Below are 22,288 nucleotides of genomic sequence, written 5' to 3' on the forward strand. Positions count from 1 at the left end.
GTACAAGAAGAGCATCTTTCCCCTTTCTTTTTTGTCCGACTCGGAAGGTGAAAGAAGATTGAAAAGAGACAATATTGACAGCCATAGAGGGCTTGCAGCGTGGGATAGTGTGCGCACTGGGGGTGTACAAGTGGGTACGCAAAAAAATATTTCCCCCTCCCTCGAAATTTTGTTTCTGGCGTTTTCGTCACGCCTTTTTTTTTTTGTATTTGAGGGTGCTGTGCATACATGTTACTTAGTGATGAGCACCTGGCATTGCTGGCGAAGTACTACGCCACGGTAGAGTTCACAGGTGAACAGAAGGACGCGCTCATAGAAAAATACTGGGAGGCAAATGAAGCTGAGCGCAAGGCCATCGCGAGGGCCTACGCATCGCTCTTTGCCAATGACGCCGACTTCATTCAGCGACTGCTTGCCCACTACGATATGCATGTTAGCCCGCATGTGAGTCAGGGTGCGAGCAGTTGCAATGAGAACGGTGAACCCTGCAAGAGTGAGGCGGAGTTATCGGCAGGCGCTCCCGCTGAACAGGACGGAAACGGCTCCAATAACGGCAGTCTACCGGCGCGGCCGGCGAAGCCGTCGAAAGGGCCAAGTGGCCAACAACTCACGTACTCTCAATTGGTTCTGCGTACGGCAATACAGGACCAGTATTCCAAACTTAGTGGTGACGGCCCCTTTCCGATGGCCTTCGGTTTGGTTTTGTCCGAGGAGGAGCGCCGTGAAGTCATAGATTTGTACTCTCTGCAATTCCAATACCCCGATCAACCAGAGCTGCAGCGTCTTGTCATACTCCCCCAAACGCATTCCACTCGTACCAGGCGTCGTGCGAAAGGGAGCTACACATGGTACCTACGCTCGCTCAACACTAACGAAATGGTGTGCGCCGTGACAATTATGGCACACCACTATGAAACGCACCACTTCGTCGAGGTGCCGCTGTTCGCAACTGGGGTTGGGTATAAGAAGCATGGCTTCGGCAGGCTAATGAACGCAGCACTGCTGCAGTGGTGTGTAGAGACGGGGTTCGAGTTTGTGATGATATCCGCTGACGTTAAGGCGATTCCTTTTTGGTCCCATCTTGGCTATAAAACTATGGAAAAATCTGAACTCACACGTATTGTCTTCTATTATGAGCACAACTGTTATAAATTTAAGGGTGCTGAGGTTATGATTCGGTACTGCCGTACGTGGCCTACGGACGGAGTAAAAGAGGCATTGGCTCGAGTGCAGAAGGTGATCGTGTCGGGACATGTGGGTTTAATGGATGCCTAGGGCGATTCTCCTTGCATGTGTGTGTGTGTGTGTGTGTGCAGATGTTAATCATAATTACACGACAAAAGGAAAGTCGGGCCTCATTTGTTGCTCTCTATCTCTTTGTGCATTGGTTTGCGTGCGTAAAGTGTTACCTCCCCGGCTAAGTGTGTTTGCTGTTTGGCGGGAGCAAAAGAAAAAAAGGAAACGAAACCGGTAGCGATGCATTGATACGTGTGTGTGTGTGTGCTCACACTCGCGCATTGTGCACCATTAAGTATTTCAAGATATACGAATACGTATATGCGAACTCGTATAGGATAGTTGTTAATTCTGGCCCCTTCTATCTATATTTTTTGTTTGTTACTTTTCTCCTGCACTCTTGTGTTATCATAGTGTTGTATTTTTACACATTTCCCCTTCCTAATTGCAGCACTTGTGACCCCGTGGCAGTGTGCCTGCTTACGTGTGTTGGTGCCCCATCAACTCTGTGAAGGTGAGAGTGCAGAGCGAAGGGATAAAAGTAAACAAGATAAAAGGGTGATAAAAGAAAAAAAAAGAAAAAAGGGAGGGAGGAAGAAAAAAAAGAAAAAGGTTACCCAAGGTAACCGTGAGGAGAGTGGAAGGAGGGAGTGTAAGAAGAAAAGTACAGGAAAGACCGCAATTCCACTCACTCGGACAAAACCCTCAAATACGTACCGCGCATTTGTCCATCCGCACGGGCCTAGCGGAGCCAAACAAACAAACGAGGGTGAGACAGGTAGTAGAGATCCAGGTTAATAAACTGTAATTTGTACCAAACGAAAGGCGCACGAGATACCAAAGTAACGCTGAAGGAGGATGAACTCTATGGATGATGCGGCAATTGTAAATCACGTTATTAACAACAGAAACAACTACTACCGTATTTTGTTTTTGGAACGCACTGCCACCAACGAGGAGATAAAGGCAAACTACAAGAAGATGGCCTTGAAGTGCCATCCGGACAAGAACAAACACAAAAATGCGAGTGACGCATTCAAACTGCTAGGCACCGCAAACAGCGTCCTCTCAGATCAGGCGAGGCGACGAATTTACGATTCCCAGGGTGCTGAAGCCGTACGGCGGCACGACAATGGCGGGATGGGCCACAGGGCACCTGGACACGGTGCATATTACAACGCTAACGACCTCTTCGAGGAGTTTTTTGGGCGTGCTCATCGTATGCATACTGAGCGGCCGTTTGCACACGAAGCTGAAGTACCCGTTAATTTACTGATGGCGCTGCCGTTGATCTTCTTCGTGATTCTGGCGTTACTCATCCAGTCGTCTCTTACTGACTTAAGTGATTATTCAAATCCCCATATGCGCAGGGGTGGTGGCGGTGGTGATGGCATAGATACCTTCAGTTTGACGCCAGACCCCGAGCGTGGACATGTTGTGGAACGTTTAACGGCTCTGAAGGGAGCGCGGGTGAAGTATTATGTCAAACCGAAGTGGAACGAGCGGGCGTCGCGTGGGAGTGCTGACGTGCGTCGAATGGAAAGGAACGTCGTGCAACAGCAGCAAGAATCTCTGGCTCGTCGCTGTGAGGCGGAGTCGCTCTCCTACAGAGCACGCGGGCGAAAGGAAACGCCCCCGGTCTGCTCCGAATACGAGTCTTTGCGTCAAGCCATGCACCGTTAGGCGCGCACTTCACTCCGGTGTGTTTGCAAGGGACGGTTTCGGCGGGTTGGTGTTACGGTCCACACACACACAAGAGACTTTTGTGTGCGTGGGTGATCTTGTGTTCTGCTTTTGTATTAAACCTAATGTTGTGCACTTTGCATTTCTTGTTGAACTATTTGAATGTGTGTCTCAATCCCTACAAACGACCCTCGCTACCATTTTGTCGCCGAATTTGCTTCCCTTTGCCCCCGCCCATGTCTTCCTCGTCATCTGATCACGCACAACGGCAATGCTTCTGTGTAGCGTCCGAGCTTCGTCCTTCGCCTCCGCAAAATATAGTAATAATAATTATTATTACCACGCACGGCCTTTTTCTTTTGAACAATCGTGTATCATAGAAGTTTTCAAACACCTATAGAAAGGACACTACACCAGGTGGAGTGATCTCCCATAGAACACAGCCAGCTTCCATTGTATAGAATTTGCCTTATGGATGCCTCACTGCCCGCGGAGTCCACTGCGAACCCACACGGCTCCCTCGCTACCCCACGAGCAACCGGGTTCTTACACCGCAACTGTTACCTTACATGGTGAGCGGAGGGTAGCGGATGCATATGCATCTGAAGTTTGTTGGGGCGGCCAGACTGGCACAAGATGGGGCAGCACACACCGTGGGGTTGAGCAGGCTGACGTGTGGAAAACCGCATTATGCCCACAAGCGGCATTTCAGAGAAGGGCGTTGTCCCTACTTGGTGAGGGTCATACGGGAACACGCCATGGCCTCCTAAAAGAGCCCCATTTGCGGTGCTGTGATGCAGGTGAAACCGCACGTCCTACGAGACATATTGAGCGCCACCGTAGTCCCACGACGGTTGGTGGCGATGCAGTTCAACAGCTTGGCACAACATTATGCCATAGTAGTTATTGCCGAATGCCTTCGGTGAATCCTCCGGCAACCGCGTACGAACGAGCCCTTGCAAAGCATGGGAAGCGACTCCTAGCTGCGGTCCAGAGGGAGCAGAGAAGAAAATTAGAAGAACAGCGGAATCGTCAAGTGCTTGAGCGCCGCAAGGCTCTTTACGAAAGGTATACCAAGTGGAATCGGCAGTCGACTCATAAGAACGGCTCGGAGCAAACACCAGCGGCGGCTTCCCGCTGTGAAGAGGTTGAGGCCCGGCAGCACAGTGCGCTCACAGTTACCATCGGCGCTTCTGAAACTGTTGGAAGTTCGCCTTCATCACTCCCAGGTGGGGGGACTTTAGAGACGACGTTACAAGCAACCAAACATTTGCTACTTGAACATACCACAGAGGTTGTGGGTTGCTCTACAGCTCCGTTCAATGAGCCTGTTGGGGGAAAACATAACCAAATGCCGCGCAACACCATGTACCCCAAGGAACTACAGGAGCCACAGAACCATAATTTGGCAGAGTGCGAGTGCTCAACCTCGTTCATGGCGTACTTAGCGGGGAGGCTTTCACCGAGGAGACGCTGCGGGGGTAGTAGGTTTAATCCCGGATCTGGTGGCAGAGGCGACTTCATCCACGTGTGTTGGCCTCACTGCTTCACTCCACCGCGCCCCTTACCTTGCAGACAAGTTCCACACGAATGGGGAAGAAACCTTGTTGCTTCCCTTGCAACGTGTGGTGACGCCGATGGTGAGGGACTGCGGTGGGGATTGCCGTCTCCATTGAGTTGCGTGCTTCCGGATGATATCCATCAAACTTCGCTGCGGCGCTCTCCTCGCACTGCTGAGGCAACCGCTCTTTCGCAGCGGTACTGCACATCTTTGGATGGTAGTGTAAACGAATGTGCTGGGGAAGAACGGCATCTGCTCACCTTCATGCGACCAATGGACCAACCACGCCCCCTCTTGAGTTACCACAGACCGAAAACAATATGTGAGGATCAAGGAGGCGCTTATGCTGCTTCGGCATGCCCTTAAAGGTGTGGATGTGGTTACGCTTCCAAATTCGTTTGTTACCAGTGACAGTTTAACCAAGTTTTGGACTTTACTGCTGGAGAGTTGAGGAAGAGGGAACTGTAATTTTTTTTTACCTGTGCGTGCCGAGTGGTATATGTGTACGTATGTTTACTTCCAGCCTGAGCTGGCGAAAAGAGCAAATTGAGTCGGAATATGTAGTGGTTGCTGGGTTCCTCCGCTTGAAGTGTAGTGGGAAGTTGTACCCTGGTTGACTGAGGACTCTCTCTCACTACGCCCTCATGAATCTTGTTTCCACATCGCTCATCCGCCTGGCGGTTGCTTACAACGTTCGCATATGGTCGTAGTTACGCCTTTACAGGGGACGTGTGCACTTGCGCCCCAAGCGTTGGGGTGAATGGGAGGGACATGTTTTTTCAACTCAGTGTTTTGGGGGTAACATTGGCGACGGCATTGAATGTCAGGATGTTCCCTTGTTTCCTGTGTAATAACGGCATTCTGCGCTTTACTTTTGTACATGCCTTTTTCTTTGATTCCTATCCTGTTGCTGGAAAGCAAGCACTTTCTATAATTGCTGTTCATCCCGGTGCCACGTGTGCCCTGCATTTTTTCAAGGGGTCCCTGATCGATCCATTATAACAGCAGCAGTGAACTTGGAAAGAGGGAAAAAGGACAATGTGGCACGCTACGTACACCTTGGTCTGAACAGTAAGGGTTATATGTCGTGGACTTGCTGCCGGCGGTCGCGTGATGACCCAGTGGTGTCTACGATTAGGGGCTGAGCGTTAGCCAAAGCAAAGCCGCTTTCCGAATCTGTTGGCCCCTACAAGGGCTAAAGGTCTCACGAACTCGAAATGTTAGCCATGAGCCACCTTTTTTTTTGTGTATTCGTTTCTTGGAAACTGCGTATTTTGTTGCGGTGCATACATCCAGTTGTGTGTGTGTGTGTGTGTGTGTGTGGATCGAAACCCACAAAAACGAAGTGAATTTCCGGGGTTTAGACTCATTTCTCTATTTTCAGAACGAGTATACGGGGTTGTGTTAGTTTAACCATTACTGGAATATTTTTCCGTGCACACCCTACACTGTGGTATTGTTATGATGGGAAACGACAGCAATAACGAGATGGTGCCCTCATCCTTTTTGATGTGCCATTTTATGTTTACTTTGCATGCTTATCAACAATCTGCGCACCTTTTCATGCCTTCCTCTTCTGCACCACTGCCCTTTCCGATTTTGGTCCGCGTCACGGTACTGCGTGCTTGCTTAAGAATCTTCGGTTGAGTGACAAGTGTTATTGTGAAACTACCGGACTGAATCCAACGCACCTATTCAACAACTCACGCGAAGGCTCACTCGTAATATACGATGTGGGGGTAGTTGGAAGGGATGCGTATGTGGCCGTTTTTTGTAAGCGCAACCTGCGGCAGAGTGATGTGGCTACTTTGCCTTCTTGTTTCTGTCTTGCCACAGTATTTCCCCTCTTTTTATTTTTTTCGCACTGTTCTGTCCCTGAAGTTTCTCTCGCCTTACGTAAAGTTCACGAAGAAAAAAAAAGCAAAAGGTCTACTAATCTGTGAGGAAGAAGAAACAGGGGAACCTCCCATACTTTTTTAGGTGCGACCACTTCCCCACACATAGGGGAGACGGTGATTAACACCCAAACAAACAGAAAGGTTGCAGATCTTTTATTTCTGTAGTATCCACGTGTTGCTCGCTGTTCCGCAACTTAGTGCGAGCTGTTTGACTGGAGCCTTCTTTGGATAATCCAGGATGGAGGAGACGTACAGTCCCTTTACGGGACGTCAAGGCCAGTACAATCAGGGCTACAATGGTGGAGGGCGACGAGATAGCCGCGGCGGTATGGGAGAAAGAATAAAACCCGTTGACTGGGGGAATGTTTCTCTCGTTCCCGGAAACTGGAAGGTTCTCGATGGTAAGGCGATCAAAAAGGCAGGGGAGATAAAGACATCCACCCCAGAAGCGGGACAACTCAGCGAGGAGGAGGCGACGAAATGGCGAGAAGAACATGTGATCACCATATTTGGTGATGATTGTCCTCCACCTATGTCATCGTTTGATCACCTGTGTGGAATCGTTCCACCATACCTTCTAAAGAAGCTCACCGCCCAGAATTTCACTGCACCAACTCCCGTGCAAGCGCAGTCATGGCCCGTTCTTCTATCTGGTCGTGACCTTGTGGGGGTTGCGAAGACAGGCTCCGGAAAGACGCTTGGCTTCATGGTTCCTGCCCTCGCCCACATTGCAGTGCAGGAACCCCTACGCTCCGGTGACGGTCCAATGGTTGTTGTACTGGCTCCCACCCGCGAACTTGCTCAGCAGATTGAAGAAGAAACAAAAAAGGTTATCCCCGGGGACGTGTATTGCGGTTGCGTTTATGGAGGAGCACCAAAAGGACCCCAGCTTGGGTTGCTGCGGAGAGGTGTGCACATTCTCGTCGCCACACCAGGTCGTTTGATAGACTTCTTGGATATTAAACGCATTAACTTGCATCGTGTCACCTATCTCGTTCTAGATGAAGCAGATCGCATGCTTGATATGGGATTTGAGCCGCAGGTTCGCAAAATATGCGGCCAGATAAGGCCAGACCGGCAGACAGTCATGTTCTCCGCCACTTGGCCACGTGAGATTCAGCGACTGGCAGCAGAATTTCAGAAGCAGTGGATACGCATCAGTGTGGGCAGTACGGAACTTCAGGCTAACAAGGACGTCACTCAGCGTTTCATTCTCACACAAGAGTTTGCGAAGCAGGACGAGTTGAGGAAGCTCATGCAAGAACATCGGGAGGAACGCGTGCTGGTTTTCTGCAAGATGAAGCGGACTGCGGATGAGCTGGAGCGGCAACTAAGACGATGGGGCTACGACGCAATGGCTATTCATGGTGACAAGGAGCAGCGGCAGAGGGAGTTCATCCTAGCGAGGTTCCGTAAAGATCCACGATTGTGCCTTGTCGCCACAGACGTTGCTGCTCGAGGTCTGGACATCAAACAATTGGAAACTGTTATAAACTACGACTTCCCCATGCAGATCGACGACTACGTACATCGTATTGGCCGCACAGGCCGTGCAGGCGCGAAGGGAGATGCGTTTACGCTTATCACGAAGAAGGAGGCTCAAATAACACCTTCAGTGTTGAAGGAACTTATTGGGATCCTGGAGCGCGCACAACAGGAAATACCTGATTGGATGATCGAATGGAACGCGCAACAGCCGAGATACCAGGTGAAGCGGAATCGCGGTATGAACGGGTTTGGAAGACATCAAAGCGCCCCCTTCCTGCGTAACGGTCACCGCCCATCGTTCTCAGCGAACGGGAATTATAGTGCTCACGGAAATGGTACATTTGGCCTTGGAAAGCACAACGACGACGCTGTTCCCTTCTCGTCATCCGCTATTCAATACAAGCGATTTGACAGTGACGACGAGGCGGAACCGTCCCGCAAGAAATACGCGAGATAGGCGGAATCCGTTTTTCAACCGAAATCACGATACATGTTGAGCCAGCACCAGCAGTGACTGATGATGAAGGGGAAAATGGAAGATTTTTTGATCAACAGCTAGTAAGTTAACGAGTAATACGCAATGAAAAGCGATCGAATTCCATGAATTGTTCCGGAAGTGAGAACAGTAGGTATATATATATTTATATACGTAATGAATATGGAAGGAACTGGTAAAGGAAAGTAGTATCGTTCAACAAAGTAACCTTTAAAAAAATTGTAACGAAGGAAATGTGCACTTCTCTTCTTTGAGTGCAGGTGAATCGCTTGACGTTCCTCATTAAATACGGGGAAATGAGAATCTGTAGTGGATGAGTGTAAGCTCCGTCTCTGACAGAATCTACCGGATTTTTGTGACGACACTTGCAAGAAGCTTGTCGATCCTCTTTTCATGTGTGTTGTAGACATTTCCCCACTCGGCTCTTTCTGCGCATCCTTTTTCAAATAATTACACTAAGACAAATGTTGTGCTATACAACAATAAGAGGGTGTTGCATCGCGCTTAAAAACGTTTGTGAACTCCATTGCCGCTCCTGCTATCATGCTAATCCCTTTGTTACCCTAATTTACCATGAGATAGGGAGGCGCTACGTTAGCATATGAATACTATGCAGGGAATTATGAGAGATCTGCGGATGGTTATGTCCCCCTTTCTTCTTGTTCTCGTTGTCGCAATTTCCACACCGGCCAGTGCTGCCCGTTTCTTGCTGCAAAACACTCAGCCAATATGCTTTGTTGAGGAGGTAGGAGAGGACACGCGGTTCTTGACGGGTGTTTACACGCGCAGTGACTCTCTGCCCTATCCACCTACTGTTAAAATGACCATCAAGTCACCGAGTGGCTCGGTGACGTGGGAGGGCAAAGTTGTGGCAGGAACAAACTCTTTCAGCGCTCCTGTCTCAGCTGGGTCCATTGGCAAGTATCAGATTTGTGTGAGTGTGAGCACATGGGGATTTAGGGCTTCAGATGATGGATCATCTGTTGTTATGGACGTTAACATTGACCAGAAAACAACTGTAATATCCAAGACGGAAGTGCCTATGCTGAAGAGACAGAATGTGGGGGGTATGGAAGTGTTCACTTTCCGAGACTTTGGGGGCCAACAAAAGGATATCTTGCGTCCACCAGAATACTTTAAACGCGTTGAAGGTGCGCTGTCGAAGCTGTTGATGCAGGTGAAAGACGTTAGTTCCGGTATTGATCACAACATTGAGCGTTTCTCACGCATGTTTACCACTTCAGAAAACACCCACAAGCGCATATGGGCGTTTGGTGTGCTTACCGTGCTGGTCACGATCGCCACCATATGGCTGCAGTTCCGCCTACTGAAGTCCACTCTGCGGGAGAAGAAGTTGGTGTGATGCCCTTATGATATGACTCCTTTCTCTTCTCCCGCATGGGGTTTGGAGACCGGAAGTGTACTCCTTTAACTCCTAAATAGCAAGTGAAGCGTGAAAGTAAGGAACGACGAAGAAGCCAAGGGGTGGAGTTATCATTTTTTTTTACCTTCTGGTGGGGCGTAGTTCCTTTAAAACTTGTGAATTTTTCTTACCCGATGGTAGAAGTGATAGAACACAAGCGAAGAGGAAATGAGAGACGCGTAGCAAAAGGTTTATAAAAGGAGGAGACTGGCTCTGCCTTGGTTTGTGTGTGTGACGGCGGAGGGAAGAGGATGAAAAGGGGGAGCGTTGTTTCGTTATTTACGTTTTTTGCAATTTCCAGGTGTGTTTTTCTTGTTTCAAGAGGGAGGCTTAGGATACCGCAGAAAATGCGACACTAGACCTACTTGCCCACACGCCACAACGAGGGTGGAAGGCAGCAGTACAAAGGTAACACTTAACGAGCACGGACCAACTATGAAAAAAAAAACAAAGATAACACTGTTCGTCTTACAAGCGACTTCTCCAATGTCTGGTGTCACTGGGATACCTCTCCACCTCATTCGCCACCGCGATAAACTCATTTATCGAGCAGAACTTCAACACTTGGCTCTTTTAATTTCCTGATGAATTTATGGGACTTGATAGAAATCTAGGTTAGAGAAAACGTCGGTTATATTGCCGTGTCCAGTCTAAGGAAACAATGAGCGATGGGCGATATTTGGCTCTCATCTCTGTGTGATGACATCACTAAGCGTTTCTGACGGAATTCGTATGCTGAACACATAACAAACGCAAATCACTCCACACTGATAACAGCTCCGCAGGCCCCAATCCCTTACCGTACATTCGCAATGAGGCAAACGATGAAAAAATAAATGGATCGCTGACTCTGAACACATTATCTGATTGACAGGACATTTCTTTGACTATACCTCTGAATTGTGCCCCACTTCTCTCTCCATTCCTCCCTCTTTCTGTTGGTTTCCCCCCCCCCCCCTCCTGCTGCTGCCACTACTATTCCTCCAGGTGTCTATTGCTCCTGGTGCATTACCATTAACTGCGGTATGATTACAAAGCAATTTTATCCTCACCCTGACGTGAGTGGTTCTGTGACGAGAAACCGATTGACAATAATACCAAGATCTGCTATGAGCCCGTGATGTTGTGTGCAGACGCTGTATTAATCCCGCCCCGTATGGCAAACTCATGCCCGGGGCGATTCATGCACAGCGGAGATGCGTATTGTCTCACTTCCCCTTATCGTAAAGTCCACTTTCTTTCCTGTTGCGTGCCTGTTTCAAATGTACGCCCGCGCGGTTTTGTGAATGAGGCTCCCCATTCCGCTGTTGTTGCGGGGTAATCTGGTTTTGTGCGTGGCGGGTGCTTGCGCTGCGTTTAGTAGACGTTAACCGATGGAGTTGTTACAAACCCCCCATTTATTCGGATTCGCTATTCCGCAGGGCGGTGGTTTAGCTCTTCGAGCACATTTGTAGTGCGGGGCGGTGCTGTTACTGCTACTGAGGTGGCTCACTGCTTGTTTAACCACGGTGCCCACTTTTTTTTCCTTTTTTTGACACCTTAGCTCTCCTCTTCTTCACTTTCGCGTTCTTCCGTTTTCAGGTTAGGAGCTGTGTAGTAAACCAACGAGTATTTTTTTTTTTAGGGATGCCGAAAATCCGCCCAGGAATGAAGCGGCCGCCACCGGGGTTTGAAAAAATCAATGACAAACTTGACGAATACGACGCAGAGATGCGACTGGCTCTTTCTGAGGACCCTTCCCAGGCTGAACTACCGGTGCCGTCCAAACGAAAGGACAAACAAAATAAGGTTGAAGCGACTAAAGACAAGCATGCTCAAAGTGTACAGCGCGGTGATGGTGGTGTAGCGGGCCACTCGGACGGCGAATTAGACAAACCGGAACCCCCCTTGTGGCGAGTGGCGCGAATCAATCGGGAGCGCACACGTTATGTGTTTAATGCGTGTTTCCGAGAGCGGATAATTGCGGAGGAGGTTCTCGACTACTGCTGTGAGATGAATTTCATTGATGCTGGTCTCGTTCGGCGCTGGTCACTTGCTGGGTATGAACGGCTGTGTTGCAATACTTGCTGCTTACCGGGAGCTGCTAGTGAAGCGGCTCGTATGGTGAATAAGTTTGCAAACCGTGACAAAAAAGATCGGCGCACTAATGGTAATGATGACACCGGGGGTACCTGCATTTGCCGCGTGCCCGATGAGAAGCGTCTGGCCAAGGCGTTCACTAGGTGTATGGTGTGTGGGTGCTCTGGTTGTGGTTCGGGGGGTAAGCGCAAGCACGACACCGAGGAAAAAGATAGTGTATCCGACATGAAAAAAGTACGCACGGACGACTACGAGGTGAAATCGGGTAAATAGTGAAGGATTTGACATTTTTTTTTTCCCCCTCCCGGAAAGTCGTTGCACCAATTGTGAATGAACTTCTTATTCTTCGTATGCCCCCTCCCTTTTGTTGGGGTACCCACAAACCCCATCTGTTTCAAAACGGAGCATCCTTTTGTGCCTTTCATTTGCGCACCAACTGCAATGGTAAATATTCTTTCACTGCCCATTTTGTGTATGAGAAAGTAAGATTGCTGGCTGGTAGCTCAGTAGCTCAGACAAACTTGTCGCTGTCGGCCTGCAGAACGGCTCACGCCGGTGCCACGTTCGGGCGGGGGAACGGTGAAATTGGCTTCATTACGCGATGGGCGATATTTGGCTCTCATCTCTGTGTGATGACATCACTAAGCGTTTCTGACGGAATTCGTATGCTGAACACATAACAAACGCAAATCACTCCACACTGATAACAGCTCCGCAGGCCCCAATCCCTTACCGTACATTCGCAATGAGGCAAACGATGAAAAAATAAATGGATCGCTGACTCTGAACACATTATCTGATTGACAGGACATTTCTTTGACTATACCTCTGAATTGTGCCCCACTTCTCTCTCCATTCCTCCCTCTTTCTGTTGGTTTCCCCCCCCCCCCTCCTGCTGCTGCCACTACTATTCCTCCAGGTGTCTATTGCTCCTGGTGCATTACCATTAACTGCGGTATGATTACAAAGCAATTTTATCCTCACCCTGACGTGAGTGGTTCTGTGACGAGAAACCGATTGACAATAATACCAAGATCTGCTATGAGCCCGTGATGTTGTGTGCAGACGCTGTATTAATCCCGCCCCGTATGGCAAACTCATGCCCGGGGCGATTCATGCACAGCGGAGATGCGTATTGTCTCACTTCCCCTTATCGTAAAGTCCACTTTCTTTCCTGTTGCGTGCCTGTTTCAAATGTACGCCCGCGCGGTTTTGTGAATGAGGCTCCCCATTCCGCTGTTGTTGCCGCCTCTTCCCTCCCAAGAGTTGGGGTTGAGCATCATATGGTGGTTCTTGAGCAGTATTCTATCCCCCTTATTCCCTCATTCTTTCTTCCTTATCATATATGCCCGTTTTGTGTTATTTTGTAAATGTGGGTGTTCCAATGAAGTAATAACTCTAGAAGCAACCTGGGCGATCCGGGTTACCGTGTTGACTAAAACTATCAGCCGTTGTTTTTGCCCACAGAAATCTTGTTGCAGGAGAGGGGTCCGAGTGGTTTTGAGGCATGATGGAGGACGATGAGGGTTTGGATGGGCAGCAGGAAGTGAGGGAAGTTGTAAAGGAGCGTCCCGTTAGGCTAACCAGCATTGTGCGGCATGACTGCTCCAAGTCCTTCGCTAACGATGTTCTTGAGATGGCCAACGTCGTTCTTGACAACTTGCCTGCCGATCGTATGTATAAGGATGTTGCCACTCTCCTTAAGCGGCAGTTGGACGAAACTCAAAAGGGCACATGGCACGTCATCGCAGGGTCGCATTTCGGTGCGAATGTGACAAACGACGCAGAAACCATGGTGAACCTAAAGATCGACGATATGTATGTTCTTGTGTTTCGTTCTGGCCCTCCAGACCGTCCGCTAAATGCGAATGATGCAAAGGAGTAATCGACGAATGTATTTACTTGTTGAGTGTGCTCGCGTGATGATCGTTTGAAGTAGGCAAGGCGTTCGCCTGCTTGACGTTATCCATCGGCTGCGGGATTTTTCTTTTCTTTTTTCTCATTCTTTTTGACGCCGTTGCGTTCGGTGTTTTGGATGGACTTTGAACCAAGGGGATTAAACGGATTGCTAGAGTTAGAGAATCTTTCCCGTGCTGTACCACTTAAGTTACGCTTATACCTACTAGGGACCTTACAGCCTTTGTCCCGTGGAGCATGTACCGTATACCGGAGAACAAGGAAATGTGAGAACCCGTCTTTGGACACACGTACTGGGGTGCATATATATATATATATATAGTGCATTTTTGTGAGAGCCTTTAACCCTCATCTTCCCTTTGACCGATTTCTCGCATTGCTCCGTTTGTGATATATCTTAGCTTTAAAGTTTTTAAGTTTAGCTGGTTGTTGGCGTTTGCTACAGGTGGGGGGAGTAGCATCATTCTCTGCAAAAGAGAAAACACCCTCCAATGCAGCCACTACAGGCAACCGAACAGACAAAGAAGAAGCTGAAGTCGTTCGGTAAAAACCGGCGTGAGATTAGGGTGCGCACCACCTATGATGAAAAGGGCAACTGGATGGCCGTGAACAACCCGGACAAGCTGAGGCAAACGGAGTGCCCAGCTCTTGACCGTTACTATCGTGACCTTCAGCGGTTGTGTACGCCACAGGAGTGGGGCGATGAAATGGCGCTGTTCCGCCAACCACTTCCCACTACATTTTGGATCAATGACACGGATCCCTTAGCCCCCGAAATTAGTCGCTATTTCGAATCGCTGCCTGACACAGTAGTCGAGGCTATTCCGTGGTACCCGATTCGCGGGATGGCGTGGCGTATAAAGGCTGGGAAGACTGAATTTCGGCGTCCCGAAATGAAGGAATTACGGAGTTTTTTAATTCGTCATACTGCCATTGGGACTGTATCGCGGCAGGAAGAGGTGTCGATGCTCCCGCCTTTCTTGTTGGACATTCAACCCACGGACAAATGCCTTGATATGTGCGCATCCCCAGGCTCAAAAACAGCTCAAATTCTTGTTTCGTTGGGGCGGCATAAGGTTGTACCTCATGATAGTGATGCCTCACCCTTTCCGTTCGACTACGACAGCGAGGGGCTTGTGGTCGCTAATGATATTGACACCAAGCGAGCCAACATGCTGGTGCACCAAGTTAAGCGTATGAGGTTGCTATTCCCGTTTGCACTCTTTACCAATCATGACGCACAATTCTTCCCCAATATGGTGTTGACCCCTGGAGAAGCGCAACCCCACACATGTGGACAGCAAACTACCGGCGATGATGGCGCCACCGAGCTTCGGTTTGATAAAATACTTTGTGACGTTGTCTGTTCTGGTGACGGAACAATCCGCAAAGCTCCACACATACTCAAGATGTGGTCGCCCCGGGAGGCTATATCGCTGCAGAAGGTGCAGATTCAAATAGCATTGCGTGCCTGTCACCTTCTTCGCGTCGGCGGTCGCCTTGTCTACAGCACGTGCTCTATGAATCCCATAGAAAATGAGGCGGTTGTAGCGCAGATTATCCACCGCACGAAAGGGGCTATGAAACTTATTGACTGCTCCTCGTTGCTCCCCGGGTTGCGGTTCACCCCGGGTCTCCAAAAGTGGGTGGTGACGAACTCAAAGGGCAATGTGGTGGAAGCTCCATGCCAGGAAGCACACGAAGCACTCTTCCCGCCTGGAACGCCAGGGGCCTATTCGTCGGATGCGGTTGATGCTATGGACTTGCGCCTGTGTTTGCGACTGCTTCCTTCCCATTGCAACGGCGGCGCATTCTTCATTGCAGTGCTCAGCAAAGTTTCTGAGTTCCGCTTCCATAAGCATGACGAAACAACGCAGCCAGCTATCACGGTGCCGGCGCACTCTGCCCGCATTTTTGAACGCGAAGACAACACATCAGTCGACACGGAAGTTACTCAGGATGGCCTCCCTTTAGGAAAAAGAGAAAGAGAGGAAAACGCACTCGACTTGGCCAAAGATGAGGTTCGCGGGAGAGGTGTTCCTCCGCAATTTGTTGCAGCTCCGGAGCCCATTATCAACGTCATAACGGACTTTTACCGTGTATCTAGCTTTCCGACGCGTCTGCTTGTCGTTCGTACAGCAAATGGGCAACGGGAGCTGAAACTTTCCGGTGGGTCTGTCTGCTCCATTGTTTCGCGCTCTGCTCTCGAGGTTTTGCAGCATAAGACGGACACTCTTATTGTGGTAAGCGCTGGCCTTCGTGTTTTCGCCCACGAAAATCTTGACGGCGGCTGGCGCATTGCCAGTGAGTCGGCTGTTCTCTTTTCCAAACTAATGTCCCAGTCCCCGCGACGGCTGTGCGTTCACGTAAGTTTGGTGGAGCGCCTTTTGCAAGGAGGAAAGCTAAAAGACATTCCCTTTAATGATATTGAAGACGAGGCGGTACGTTTCCAGTTGGAGTCAATGGATATTGGCACTGTTCTGCTGAAAATTGAAGCCCCCGGTGCGGTCGGAGGTGTTCTTTACTCCGTGGCGCTGAGGGCACGTAAGCGGTTGCAGTTATTAGTGGACCAGGAGGACATCGTGGGATTGAGACTGCGGTTGGGACTCCCCGCGACGGAGGCAGCAAAGGTGGAGGATACCAACGCACAACAGGGGGAGGGTGGTGTTATACCTGCTGATTGCGCGGAGGAAGGGGCGGAGCGCATTCCTTAATAAAAAGGGAGGGAGGGAAAAGCAGTTGCAGTTTTGTTGTACACCAGCGACTTGCCCACGAATGAGAGCGCAACTGTGTGCACGTGTGTGTGATATCGTGTTCAAAACCGTGCGTGGCCACACTTGCGCGTAGTTGAATTGGTATAATTTAAGAATCGTAACATTAAGCGATTAAAGCTTTCAATGTGGACCCCTCATTCCTCTTCTTTCTTTGGACTTCTTTTCTCTTCCTGCTTTTATTCGTGTGGCGCAGTCGTGCGCTTAACATATCCGTCTGCGGGTTTATTTTGTTTCTGCTGTTGCCTTCGTGTTTCTCGCGAATTTAAGGCAGTCTGTGTTTAACTATGATGCCTCATTTCGGTTCTCCCGAATTTCTCTTTTCCATCTGTTTTCATTTCGTTCGGCCCCTGCTGTTTGCGAACGATGCGTGCCCATTTGTCTGCTCGCACACGCAAACAAGGAGTGTAGCGGGTGCAATTGTGGATACGGAGAACAGGTCCGGCCAGCCGTTTGATCTTTTTCGTCTTTTTGAATCGCCAAGCATATAAAAAACGGGAGCCTCAGGTGTTGAAAATTCTGCACGAGGCACAGTATATACACACATTTTATTTATTTGTGCGCGCTCGCAAGCGGATCTAGGGGATAAGGTGCAAATCGCATCGAGTAAGTCACAAAGTAGGGGGGAAAGCGCAAAAACATCGAGTGAGGTGACGGCCTTTGGTATCTGTTTACCCCCTTTTTGCTGAAGGAGGGAAATAGTTTCGAAGAAGAGACATTTCCTCTCACGATTGTGTACAAGTATACCTTACAAGCCATACAATAATTGAAGACTTGGGGATAGATAGATTTTTTTTTCGTTTTAGTTTCACGCACAAAACGGCTTTTCCGTTCCCGTCCAGGTATGTCCACAGCGAAGAGTTTTCCGATGGCTCAACTTTCTACACGGGCTCAGTATAGCCGTATGCAACGAGAGTTTGTGCAGTTACAAAGGCAGGAGAATCCACGAAATATAAACTTTACCACTTCTTTAAAAAATCGCCACAAGAATCGCTATTTGGACATATTGGCCAATGAGGAGACAATATATCCACCGGTCCTAAAGGCCGTCGGGGCACAACCTGGGCGTTATCCCTATATCAATGGGAATTTAATCGATCTTGATTTGCCACATACGTTTGTCGCTTGTCAGGCTCCCGTACCGCAAGGTGTCCCTGACTTTTTAGAGACCCTCAGTGAGAAGAAGGTGGACCTTGTTGTGATGCTCACTAAACTACGGGAGGGTGGTGTTTTGAAGGCAGAGCGTTATTGGCCGGAAGAAGAGGAAGATTCCTTGTCATTTCCGGAATCTGGACACGATGCTATAAAGGTGACAAGGGATGCGGAGGCGTCGTACGAGGTTGATGCTGAGCTTGACATCGTGCGTCGTCCGCTCGTTATCCATGTACCCGGTAAGCCAATGCATCGGGTGCTGCAAGTGCAGTACGTCGGTTGGCCCGATCACGGTGTTCCAGAATCCGCAGCATCATTTGACGAGCTCTTGTCGGTAATCAAGAACTGCGTAACCACTTCCCCCATATTGGTACATTGTAGTGCTGGTATTGGTAGGACGGGGACACTAATAGGTGCCTATGCCGCTCTACTTCACATTGAGCGCGGGATCCTTACTGATTCAACCGTATACTCTATAGTTGCAGCGATGAAGCAAAAGCGATTCGGTATGGTTCAACGGTTAGAGCAGTATGCAGTTATCTATATGACTGTTCTGGGCCGGCTCGGTGTGGATATTAGTGGACTGGTGTCGACACTTAACTTAAAAGCGTAGTCGGCTGTGCCATAACTTACCCCTTTGCACATGTGTGTGTAGCGCCGCAACGTATCGTATTACTCGTTTGACGAACTGTTCTCCCCTGCTTTTTCTGTAACCTCTCAGACATGAAGAGTCACATTGGTGTGCGGGAGAGAAGAGGGCTTGACCCGTACAGCATGGCTGGATACTCCTCACGTGCCGTGCCGCGTGAATAAATGATACGGTAATGCGGAAGTGATAATGTTTGTGGAACGACTTGCCAAACATTGTCGGAGAATTCATGTGTTTTGACGTTAATACCAATATCGGTCAACCTCCTTGTGTGTAATTTTTTTTCCCTCATTTTTCTGAAACCAGACCTCCAACGTTTGTTTAACGCTTTGTTTCGAGTGTGAGGAAAAAAATAACAACAGAGGGAAGCCTTTGTTCTCTCCACCTCACTTTCTATTACTCACTTTTATTGGAGATATATATATTTTTTCTTTTCGCCCTCAGTCAGAGCAAACGGCAACTGTAGGAGGAGATTCATTCCCCGTAAGGGACGGAGAGGGTGCTTGAATCCTCGCAGCCCTGCTATTTGGTGTCGATTCGAAACCTTGGTGTGCAAACAATAAAACAAACAGAAAACGTAGACTGAGGAGGGACGTGGAGCCCGTACGCCAAGGAGGTAAACCAAAAAGAGGGGGAAAATAACGAAGAGCAGGGACAGCAAGAACACGTTTTGGGATTTCGAGGAATAAGTTCAATTTGGTGTCGGCTACGTTTGATCGTTTACGAAGGGTAGAAAAAAGTTCGTAGTAACGACCGTACAACAAAAGGTAGCTGGGAAAAAATTGATTGAGTGACACGATTTTGTCATTGCGGCGGAAAACATTAATTCGATCGGCCACGAGATGGCTGGTGCGGAACAACGACAATTTCACAGCGTAGAGGAAGTTAGCGTAGAGTTAGGTCGCGCATCACTGCATGCTTCTTGGGGTTTCAAGACATATGACGGTGTCTGCCCCCTTCGTGTACGTGATGTAGCAGCGGAGATTCCTGAAGGTGTAAGGCGCGGTGATGAAATAATTGTAATTAACGGAATCCGACCAGGGAGCTATGATGAGGGAATGTCATTGCTGCATCAGGCGCAGTCAACCGTTCAGCTATGCGTTCGTCGTAAAGTCAGTGGAAGTAAGTGTGCGACAACAGTTGATGAAGGTGCAGAACCGCGGGAGTGTGAGTATATTGGTATCGAGCGAAACAGCTGGCGCAATCGAGCCTCACTCCATTCGCTTTCCCCTAGCGCGGAATGGGAGGGCACTATATCCCCACAGCAACAACAACGGAAACCTGCGGACCAAACTACTGCAACATCATGTCACCACTCAGAGTCGGGTGTGAGGACGTCTGCACAGCTTGCACTTGACAAGGTGCTTTTGGCTGCGTGTGGAAAAGACGCACATTGTGAGGACACAATCACTGAAGGTACTACCGACACGGAGGGGCCACCAAGTGGGCCGAGCAGGGCCCCACTTTCCATTAACAGTCAAGTTGCTGGTATATGGCGAGGCATTTTAACTAGGAAACGGAAGCGTCTTGATGACGCCTCAAGGGATAGCAAAAACTACATGGACGTTTGTAGTGTGCTTCCCAAACTTACCCACCAGGTCATTTACGACTGCCAAAACTGCCCCTTTTCAATTGAGGAGGGTTTCGTACCGGAGTTTCACAAATCTGTCCAGTACATTATGACTGAAAGGGCGCTGTCCCAAAAGCACGCCGCCGGTGACGAGGACGGAGACGGGGACGCGAAAGTGATGCTGGCGCCGGTGAAGGATCGCTCCGACGAAGATTTGTCAGCGGTGATGGCACAGGTAGAGGCTAAGAAGGCTCAGTGCGAAAAGGAAGTGAGCCAACGCGACACTGTTGCTGATGTACACCGAATGAAAAAGATGTTGAGCTCGCAGCAAAGTGGCATGCTGAAGGTGGTGGAAAGCCACCGTGAGAGCCTTCTGCAGAAACTGAGGGAAGATGTGGGTTGGTATCGAGAGACGGAGTGCAGCGCCCAGGACTTCTTTGCTTTGCACTCAAAGGCCATCTCATGGTGTAGGAAAGCGTCGATAAAGCAATCTCCCGTTGATTCTAAGGTGAAGTACCCCGCATTTCACCATGGAAACCGCGAGGGCCATAAGCGGCACGAGCACCCTCAACTGCTCCCACCACCGCCACCGCCACCGCCACCACCGCTGTCACAGCCGCATTTTCCACCCCCACCGTTTGCAGCGGCCCCTTCTAGCGCTGCTGTTGTCCCTGTGAGTACGGTTTCACCCCGTGGTAGGGTTGGATACGTTGCTCCCCCAGGGTATGCCAGGCGGCTTCCTCAGCACCCTCCTCTTTTTGATGTACGAACGCTGAATGCGACGTTGTATCACCGGTAGAGCGATGCAAGTTGACGAGTGCGCTGTGTCTTTTGGTTCCCCAGTCGCGGTCCTAATGATAATTTGGTACTTCCGGCGCAAGGTTTAAGGTGTTGGTCCTCTCTTCCACCCCTCTTTTGCGCGGTAGTGGACGGTTGCGGCATTTGTGGATGCTTCTGCTCTGACTTCATTTGCTTTTGTTTACCTGAAGGGTACGCGAGGGGTGTGTAACATTCTTAAACATATATATATATATATATAATGTACATGTGTACGTCCGTGTGTGGTATCGTGTGCGTGCTGTAAGGGAGCCCACGGGCTTTGCTTAAACCATTTTTACTTCTCACTAACGTGATATCGCTCCCTCTAAAGTCACATTCTTTGCGGGTTGGATGGAAGCTGTTGTGTATGAGATCGAGCAGGACCCAGATACAAGGTTGCATCGGCTAAGAAATGCTATGCTAGCCTTCGTTTCTGTACCCATGGCTTCTCCTCCTGCAGTGGCTCTTCTCGTTTCTCTCTCCCTGGACGAACCCCCGGGTTCTTCACGCAAGCAGCAGGATCGGGCCACAACAAAAGCAACGGCGGTCGAGACCCAACTTCGGAGCGCGTGCGACGATCGAGCCGTGCTTCTGAAGTGGTTGCGAGCCGAGATGAACATCGTGTTAGATATTCCTGTAGCCGCTTCTTTTGAACCTAGTGGGGCGGAGCAACTCTCCGTACTCTCCACATGGCAACAAGACCAGCACCGGTCCCCCCTGCGTAAAGCGGATATCGTATTACTTTCGTTGCGTAATGTGGCACCGCTGTGGGATAATCACGAGACTAGTTCATCCCTGCTCGGTCGTCAGCGTGACGTCTGTGCCCCACACCTTGGGTTGTTTCTTCTTGCTCATCAGAGCCTATTGCTTGATGTGACCTGCTGTGTCGGAGGTGGAAAGCTGGAGTTGTTATCCCCTGCGGCCTTCAGTCCACTTCGTGCACGGCACATCGCGAAAGGCCGCACAGCAGCCGTAGCATTTTACGGCTGTTGGCTGTCGCTAGCAGCAACACCAAGCGGTTTTCACATCTTACAGAAGAGACTTCAGTCACTAAACGAGCACGTTCTTTCTGCTATGCAGTTGCCCTTGTGCTGTTCTTACGGCGGAAAAGTTGGCAACCTTCAGCATAATTTATCAACGGTACCCAGCCCAGCAGGGGCGGCGCGACCCCGTGAGGTCCACACGGTTTCCGCACCACTGCTGCCCACGCGTCCATTAAGGGACATATTCAGTCTTCTGGGTTTCCTATTGGCTTGCCCGCACGTTGACTATTACAGCGAGGCCACTAAGTTTTGTACTCGGGTGGCGACAAGGAGAAAAACTGCATTGGTAACAGAGAACAAGTGTTTCAGCGGCTGCGCGACACACAGTGAGGAGGTGGTTAAGAGATATGACAGAAAACGGATGAGAGGCGTGATTCGCGCATCATTGTCCATGCGTTCAAAGCGGCAACAGCACTCAAGTGCTCCAGATAAAAAACAAACTTTCACACAGCTAATAACATCGGAAGAACCTCTGTGGTATGAAGACTGCGGGTCTTAAGAGG

General features: G+C 49.6%; 12 protein-coding genes across 12 annotated transcripts, besides 5 other annotated features; all 12 read left to right on the forward strand.

Moving 5' to 3' along the window:
* Positions 1-228: 228 nt before the first annotated feature.
* Tb10.70.0180 (hypothetical protein, conserved) lies at positions 229-1,275 on the forward strand (the record flags this gene model as incomplete). Its single annotated transcript, XM_817809.1, has 1 exon — positions 229-1,275. The coding sequence occupies one exon, from the start codon at positions 229-231 to the stop codon at positions 1,273-1,275; it is 1,047 nt and encodes a 348-aa protein (XP_822902.1).
* Positions 1,276-1,291: 16 nt separating this feature from the next.
* Positions 1,292-1,313: a microsatellite.
* A 486-nt stretch (positions 1,314-1,799) lies between these two features.
* Positions 1,800-1,847: a sequence feature (A-rich).
* Positions 1,848-2,094: 247 nt separating this feature from the next.
* Positions 2,095-2,919, forward strand: Tb10.70.0170 (chaperone protein DnaJ; the record flags this gene model as incomplete). Its single annotated transcript, XM_817810.1, has 1 exon — positions 2,095-2,919. The coding sequence occupies one exon, from the start codon at positions 2,095-2,097 to the stop codon at positions 2,917-2,919; it is 825 nt and encodes a 274-aa protein (XP_822903.1).
* Positions 2,920-3,394: 475 nt separating this feature from the next.
* Tb10.70.0160 (hypothetical protein, conserved) lies at positions 3,395-4,846 on the forward strand (the record flags this gene model as incomplete). Its single annotated transcript, XM_817811.1, has 1 exon — positions 3,395-4,846. One exon carries the CDS (start codon positions 3,395-3,397, stop codon positions 4,844-4,846), a length of 1,452 nt encoding a protein of 483 aa, XP_822904.1.
* Positions 4,847-5,777: 931 nt separating this feature from the next.
* Positions 5,778-5,803: a microsatellite.
* An 813-nt stretch (positions 5,804-6,616) lies between these two features.
* Positions 6,617-8,323, forward strand: Tb10.70.0140 (ATP-dependent DEAD/H RNA helicase HEL64, putative; the record flags this gene model as incomplete). The annotated part of the gene is made up of 1 exon (XM_817812.1): positions 6,617-8,323. The coding sequence occupies one exon, from the start codon at positions 6,617-6,619 to the stop codon at positions 8,321-8,323; it is 1,707 nt and encodes a 568-aa protein (XP_822905.1).
* A 640-nt stretch (positions 8,324-8,963) lies between these two features.
* On the forward strand, positions 8,964-9,725 carry Tb10.70.0120 (COP-coated vesicle membrane protein Erv25 precursor; the record flags this gene model as incomplete). Its single annotated transcript, XM_817813.1, has 1 exon — positions 8,964-9,725. One exon carries the CDS (start codon positions 8,964-8,966, stop codon positions 9,723-9,725), a length of 762 nt encoding a protein of 253 aa, XP_822906.1.
* A 1,686-nt stretch (positions 9,726-11,411) lies between these two features.
* Tb10.70.0110 (hypothetical protein, conserved) lies at positions 11,412-12,137 on the forward strand (the record flags this gene model as incomplete). Its single annotated transcript, XM_817814.1, has 1 exon — positions 11,412-12,137. The coding sequence occupies one exon, from the start codon at positions 11,412-11,414 to the stop codon at positions 12,135-12,137; it is 726 nt and encodes a 241-aa protein (XP_822907.1).
* Positions 12,138-12,214: 77 nt separating this feature from the next.
* Tb10.70.0100 (hypothetical protein) lies at positions 12,215-12,544 on the forward strand (the record flags this gene model as incomplete). Its single annotated transcript, XM_817815.1, has 1 exon — positions 12,215-12,544. The coding sequence occupies one exon, from the start codon at positions 12,215-12,217 to the stop codon at positions 12,542-12,544; it is 330 nt and encodes a 109-aa protein (XP_822908.1).
* Positions 12,545-13,371: 827 nt separating this feature from the next.
* Tb10.70.0090 (dynein light chain, putative) lies at positions 13,372-13,749 on the forward strand (the record flags this gene model as incomplete). The annotated part of the gene is made up of 1 exon (XM_817816.1): positions 13,372-13,749. One exon carries the CDS (start codon positions 13,372-13,374, stop codon positions 13,747-13,749), a length of 378 nt encoding a protein of 125 aa, XP_822909.1.
* Positions 13,750-14,272: 523 nt separating this feature from the next.
* Tb10.70.0080 (hypothetical protein, conserved) lies at positions 14,273-16,495 on the forward strand (the record flags this gene model as incomplete). The annotated part of the gene is made up of 1 exon (XM_817817.1): positions 14,273-16,495. The coding sequence occupies one exon, from the start codon at positions 14,273-14,275 to the stop codon at positions 16,493-16,495; it is 2,223 nt and encodes a 740-aa protein (XP_822910.1).
* A 901-nt stretch (positions 16,496-17,396) lies between these two features.
* On the forward strand, positions 17,397-18,317 carry Tb10.70.0070 (tyrosine specific protein phosphatase, putative; the record flags this gene model as incomplete). The annotated part of the gene is made up of 1 exon (XM_817818.1): positions 17,397-18,317. One exon carries the CDS (start codon positions 17,397-17,399, stop codon positions 18,315-18,317), a length of 921 nt encoding a protein of 306 aa, XP_822911.1.
* An 878-nt stretch (positions 18,318-19,195) lies between these two features.
* Positions 19,196-20,722, forward strand: Tb10.70.0060 (hypothetical protein, conserved; the record flags this gene model as incomplete). Its single annotated transcript, XM_817819.1, has 1 exon — positions 19,196-20,722. The coding sequence occupies one exon, from the start codon at positions 19,196-19,198 to the stop codon at positions 20,720-20,722; it is 1,527 nt and encodes a 508-aa protein (XP_822912.1).
* Positions 20,501-20,559: a microsatellite.
* A 221-nt stretch (positions 20,723-20,943) lies between the features above and the next one.
* Positions 20,944-20,964: a sequence feature (AT_rich).
* A 129-nt stretch (positions 20,965-21,093) lies between these two features.
* Positions 21,094-22,284, forward strand: Tb10.70.0050 (hypothetical protein, conserved; the record flags this gene model as incomplete). The annotated part of the gene is made up of 1 exon (XM_817820.1): positions 21,094-22,284. One exon carries the CDS (start codon positions 21,094-21,096, stop codon positions 22,282-22,284), a length of 1,191 nt encoding a protein of 396 aa, XP_822913.1.
* Between the last annotated feature and the right edge of the window lie 4 nt (positions 22,285-22,288).

The sequence above is a fragment of the Trypanosoma brucei genome, chromosome 10 (assembly GCF_000002445.2).
Source record: "Trypanosoma brucei brucei TREU927 chromosome 10, whole genome shotgun sequence".
Classification (NCBI taxonomy): domain Eukaryota; phylum Euglenozoa; class Kinetoplastea; order Trypanosomatida; family Trypanosomatidae; genus Trypanosoma; species Trypanosoma brucei.